This window comes from Vigna unguiculata, chromosome 3 (assembly GCF_037176805.1).
Source record: "Vigna unguiculata cultivar grain cowpea cultivar isolate G323 ecotype 2 chromosome 3, ASM3717680v1, whole genome shotgun sequence".
Classification (NCBI taxonomy): domain Eukaryota; kingdom Viridiplantae; phylum Streptophyta; class Magnoliopsida; order Fabales; family Fabaceae; genus Vigna; species Vigna unguiculata.
The window spans coordinates 42,177,932-42,183,931 of record NC_140794.1 but is presented as its reverse complement, the minus strand read 5'-3'; the positions used below and the strand labels follow the sequence as shown (position 1 = coordinate 42,183,931).

At 41.1% G+C, this 6,000-nt stretch overlaps 2 protein-coding genes across 2 annotated transcripts; one reads left to right on the top strand and one right to left on the bottom strand.

Annotated features, from left to right (window-relative positions):
- The first annotated feature begins 996 nt into the window (after nucleotides 1-996).
- On the top strand, nucleotides 997-4,438 carry PHT2;1 (phosphate transporter 2;1). Its single transcript, XM_028060445.2, has 3 exons — nucleotides 997-1,912; nucleotides 2,410-2,601; nucleotides 3,236-4,438. The coding sequence occupies exons 1-3, from the start codon at nucleotides 1,223-1,225 to the stop codon at nucleotides 4,055-4,057; spliced, it is 1,704 nt and encodes a 567-aa protein (XP_027916246.1). The 5' UTR covers nucleotides 997-1,222; the 3' UTR covers nucleotides 4,058-4,438.
- A 240-nt stretch (nucleotides 4,439-4,678) lies between these two features.
- LOC114177570 (uncharacterized) lies at nucleotides 4,679-5,776 on the bottom strand. Its single transcript, XM_028062967.2, has one exon. It carries the CDS (start codon nucleotides 5,774-5,776, stop codon nucleotides 4,946-4,948), a length of 831 nt encoding a protein of 276 aa, XP_027918768.1. The 3' UTR covers nucleotides 4,679-4,945.
- Nucleotides 5,777-6,000: the final 224 nt, after the last annotated feature.

Below are 6,000 nucleotides of genomic sequence, written 5' to 3'. Positions count from 1 at the left end.
AGAAGTAGTTGAGAACTATGTTCAAATATATCAGAGTCAGGCATCAGTTGCCATACATCCCCCTCAATCTTTCCTCCTTCACCAAAGCAAGTGTAAGACAACGCACTTCACTCTGTGCACCACAAGTTTTTCTCTTTTCTCCTTTTTTTTCTTAAGTTCTACGTTGTCCAATAACCTTTTTCAAAGGCAATTTGTAAATAATTTTGCATTCATCATCCACCATAAAATCTTAAATTCATGTGGTAGTTGTGCAGTCTCTGACCCAAAGACAAAGATCTTGAGAAGGCACATGATAACAACACAACATCTTCGCTCAATATCATGTTCAATCCAATGATGGCTCACTCAACCAAAGTCAGATTTTAAAGCATTCATAAACAGTAGTTCGTAATCACTTTCTCGAGTTGTTGAAACTCAAACTTTTTAAAGTTTTAAGGACCGAAATATATAAAAGTTTATTTTAATTTAAAATAAAAGTTAAAGATTAAAAATATATTAAACTTATTTTTAATATAATATATTATGCATTGTGTTTTTAAACCGATCCATGATTGAAGCTCGTGTCACATTTACTGCAACAACTTCCTCTGAACAAAGCACCACGTGCAGAAACGGGGAACCAAACAAAGAAGAATCTAATTATTAGGTATTGTACGTTACCGGCATAAAAAGAGTGAAAAATTACTTAAGAGTTACAGAAGGGTGGATTTTGCACAACCGAAAGTTGCAACTGTTGTGAGGCCTCTAATAACCGAATTAGTATCTTGAATGCAATGGAATATTGGAGAATCTGACTAAATTGACCTTTCATTATCGACATATTTGAAGCCACACTGTGTTTTGTGCAATATTTGAAGTGGTTAAACCAAGCAAATCTTTACACGTGTAACACGTTGAGACAGCACATGTAGAAGTTTGTGTTTGGTTGAAGATAATGGAGTGAGGGAATTTGTCTTCCTATTTTCAACCATAAGTTTTCTGACAAATAGTTGGTGGCTACAGATATATTTTTGGAAAGAACGCAGAGAATCACCATTCACCACTCATTCCCCTCCACACTTCGCTATGCTCTCTGCCACATTCCCCTCCCTTGTCCTCACCCACCACCACCATCACCACCACAACCTTCACCGCTCAACGCCCAACAATCTTAACGAATAATCAAACACAAATTCCGACCAGACACACACTTTTTCACATCGTTCTTCCTTCCTCAACCAACATGAATCCCTCCTGTCGCTTCGCTTCGGCTAAACACACTCCCTTCCTTCGCAACTCTCACGCCACCTCCATTTTCTTCCTCCGAAACTCCCACCGCGTCAACACCCTCGTACCCTCGCTACCGCCGATACCGCCAAAACCTTCCTCGCTTAGCATTCTCAGGTTCAGGCACTTGAGCGCCGCCAAGCGCTTTGCCACGCTGTCGTCTTTCGCCGAAGGGGAGGCGGAGGGGCGGAAGGAGGGAGTTCGAGCGGCGAACGGCGATGAGGTGGATGGGATTGCGAAGGCCTTTGACATATCATCGGGAACCGCGTCGGCCATATCGATATGCATGGCTTTGGCGGTGCTGAGCTTCCCGCTGATGATGAAGTCGCTGGGGCCGGGGCTGGCGTTGAAGACGAGGGTGCTGTCCTACGCGACGTTGCTGTTCGGGTTTTACATGGCGTGGAACATTGGCGCCAACGACGTGGCGAACGCTATGGGGACCTCGGTGGGGTCGGGGGCGCTGACGCTGAGGCAGGCGGTGGTGACGGCGGCGGTGCTGGAGTTTTCGGGGGCGCTGTTGATGGGGTCGCACGTGACGAACACGATGCAGAAGGGGATTCTGTTGGCCAATGTGTTCAATGGGAAGCATACTCTGCTCTTCGCTGGCTTGCTCTCTTCTCTGGCTGCTGCTGGTACTTGGTTGCAGGTAAAGGAAGCACGAAAAAACAAAAACAAAACCTCCTCTCTCTTTCATAATCTTCTCATTCATAACGCAAAATGAAATTGAAACATAATGTCCTCATTCAAAATCATCTCCCTCAACAACTATGCATGGTAGTGCTCATAAGATCAGGTAGAATCAGATGAGAACAGAGCTATTAAACTATTGTCGTTGTTATACTTACTGAACTTACAGACAAATGTGCTAGGAATTGCGACTTTAGATTCAAGTTTAAAACCTTCTAATTAAAAGAAATATTTAATTTAATTGGAATGCACTCTAAGCTTCTTGCCTATTTTATATCGTGTTTCAAGATTGTAATATTTAACTCAAACGGAGTAACCAGTTTTAGTAAACTTTCAAATTATTGATTTGTTCTTATTATTACTTTGTTCAAGAGATAAATGAAGAGTAATGTTTTGTTTATATATTGAACCATTCCAATGAAATTGAACATCTATTTATTATTTTGCTCTATGCAGTTTGCATCATATTATGGTTGGCCAGTATCTACTACACATTGTATAGTAGGAGCAATGGTGGGGTTTGGTTTAGTATATGGAGGTCCTGGAGCTGTTTACTGGGGTTCACTAGCAAGGGTGATCTCTTCCTGGGTTGTGTCACCACTGATGGGAGCAGCTGTATCATTTCTTGTCTACAAGTGCATCCGAAGGGTAAACTCTTGAATCCAACATGCTGTCTTCAGGGTTCTAGCATTTTCCTATTCGATTTCAAACGCAGACTAGAAAAAAGTAATCAAATTTCAAAAGAAAGGTTCTTTCGGTTCAAAATTATTTGATTTTAATGTATATGCACTCTGAACGAAAAAGGTTTAAACTGCTTGTGACATCTCATAGTTTAACGAGCTTAATGACATGAACTGTCAAACTCATTAATGGTGTGTTTGGTGGAGAGGATGAAACTAACATGGGTTTGGTAAGAAAGACAGAAAGAAAGATAATTTTCAATCTTCTATACTATTTCTCACTAATTTTTACTCATCTTAGTCTCTCCATCATTTTTCTACAACCAAACACTATTTTCAGTCTTCCATTTTATTCTCAATCAACTTATTTCTCTATTCTTCAGCAAACAGAGCATAAAGGATATGATGACTGGAACAATGTAAAAATTGTCTATATAAATATATATGAGGAGTACATCAAAATTAAACTAAAATATTTTGTGCTTAAGATTTATTATTCACACTATTTGTATTCATTTTCGAACTTTTTTATTACTTCAAAATTTAAAGTTTTCAATCAGAAAATATGCTGAATTCCTGCTCTTAATCCTTTCCCTGTCCAGTTTGTATACAGTGCACCTAACCCCGGACTAGCAGCAGCTGCCGCCGCACCAATTGCTGTATTTCTAGGTGTTACCGGGATTTCATTTGTTGCGTTTCCCCTTAGCAAGAGTTTTCCTTTAGCTTTGGCACAAGCTTTAGTGGGTGGAACTGTTGGTGCTTTTCTGGTTGACAGAATCATCAGAAAGCAGCTGGGCCATCTTCTTGTCAAGTCAAATACTCCAAAGCCTGAGCCAAAAGAAGGAACTGTCCACCACAACATAGGATTCCTGGACGATGTTGCAGGCCCAAAGGGTGCTCAATTGGAAATAGTTTATGGAGTGTTTGGTTACATGCAAGTTCTTTCAGCATGTTTCATGTCATTTGCTCACGGTGGAAATGATGTCTCCAACGCCATAGGTCCACTGGCAGGTGCACTGGCTATCCTTCAAGGTGGTGCCATGGGAGCTGAGATTGTCATTCCAACTGATGTTCTCGCTTGGGGAGGATTTGGAATAGTTGCAGGGCTAATGATGTGGGGTTACAGAGTGATAGCTACAATAGGAAAGAAAATTACAGAACTTACTCCGACCAGAGGATTTGCAGCTGAGTTTGCTGCTGCCTCTGTGGTTCTGTTTGCTTCAAAACTGGGGCTACCCATCTCTGGAACCCATACTCTAGTAGGTGCAGTAATGGGTGTTGGATTTGCAAGGGGATTTAACAGTGTTAGAGCAGAAACTGTGAAGGAGATTGTGGCTTCATGGGTAGTTACTATTCCGGTTGGTGCTGTTCTCTCAGTCATCTACACTTGGATCTTGACTAGGATTTTGTCCTATATTTTATGAGGGTGCATTCTGAGATATGAAAGCTTATATATAGGTGGTTAATTCAAGTTACTGTCACCATCTTTCAAAGCATTGTTTTGTGCAGTACAAATTGGAGAAGAGGGGATTGGTGTGGCTGCACATGCATCGTGGATGGAAGATTCTTAACTCAGTTGGCAAGGGATGAATCTTTTATGTTCGGATGTCAAGCCTGTGATTACTATGTTCATTTAATCTCGGATGGAAATTTAATAAGAAAGAAAATGAGTGGAGCATTCCTCAGCTCCAGCATTTTTAGACTTTTACTATTTTTTATTAATAAGCTTCATTGTTATGTTAAAAGGTTACAGATTCAGCGATATTGATCTGTATTTAGTGAATTCATTTAACCTTGTTGCCTCATCTCTGCTTAAAATCCATTTGTTAAAACATCTTATGAATAGAACTGTGATTCAATTAGACTTCTTAATCTCCAGCCCAATCTTATAGAGCCATATAATGTAAATAAAAATCGTACAAGAGCAATAACAGAGCCTGAATTAGAAGGCGATCACTAAGAAAATAAAAAAATCTCTAAGATAACAGGAAAATCTGAATTTAATAAAATAAATAAATAAATGAGATGTGATGGAGATACCTGGGTTCAAAATAACGAGATAACTCACTTTCATTTGTGGTGTTAGATTTGTGAGAAGTTCCGCCGATGTTAGCAATATTTTTATGCAAATGGCTCACATTTTTTTTTCTTCTTCTGTCTAATACACATGCCAAGGTTCCTTATGCACAAGGAAACAATACAATTAAAAAAAAAGGTGGGAATTATGTATTGATTTTATTAAAATGGTGTAACAGCTATCCAATAGAGAAAGCGGTGATTCAATAGCAGAATAAGAGCTCTACAGCACAAAATCATGGCGAGAGTTCCCTCACAGTTGGGAGGCTAGGTTGCCATGCCAAGCTCCGATATGGTCGTGGCTTTGGAAGAGGTGCCACAAAAGGCTTCTTCCCTTTTATTCCTTTTCGTCTTGAAGGTCTTGGGGTTATGGATTTCTCCCTACGGACATAGAAGTCCTTTGCAGAGTAAAAACAGTCCTCTACACCTCCTTCACCTAAACAACCATCCACATTTGACTCCACCTTCTCTACACCTAGCCCCATTCCCTCTTTCGCAACACTGTTGCTCCCTTCTCCTCTCGGAGAAACACTTGTCCTTTTTTCCAACCCTTGCCCTGCAACTCCATTTGCCTCTTTCATTTTCCCATTCTCTCTGTGACTGTTTCCACCATTGATGATTGTATCCAGCGTCTCATGGCCTGCTACACCATTTCTCTCCTTAGGAGACCTGGTCTTTGTTTCCACCACCACCCCATCACCCTCTTTGCTCTTCTCTTCCTCTGAAATTTTTCGTTTCAGCTTCTCCACGTCTTTAAACGAGATCAGGATATATTTGTGACCAGGCACCAGAATCTCCTCTCTCCATAACACCGATTGATGCGGCACTCTGAACACTTCTGGCCGTGCAACACACATCCCTGGATACTTTGTCATCAACTTAGACGCAGGAACTGCATGTCTATACAGTTCCTGATGTCCACCCGCGTGAGTTATCCTCACAACAAAATCCCTCGACTGTGAGTACAATTCCGGCGATGGCACCCTCTGACTCTGATGGTTCTTCCTTCTGGAACCTTTATCTCTGTGTTCCACCCGGCCTAACGAATGAACCACACGCTTCAGCATAGCCTGCACCTCAAATTTATTATTATGCTCTCTGAATCTTTCACCATCTCTTTTAGAAACTAGAGCTGGGTAGCGGAAGAGCGTGCGCCACGCAGATATTATTTAAAGAGAGACATCATAGATGCTTCTCAGTTTCCTATGGCCGGCTTTCTCTATGGCGCGATGAATCCGAGGTTGTGCCATGTGCAAACAAAGGGAAAGCAATGGCTTTTATTTGAGTGAGG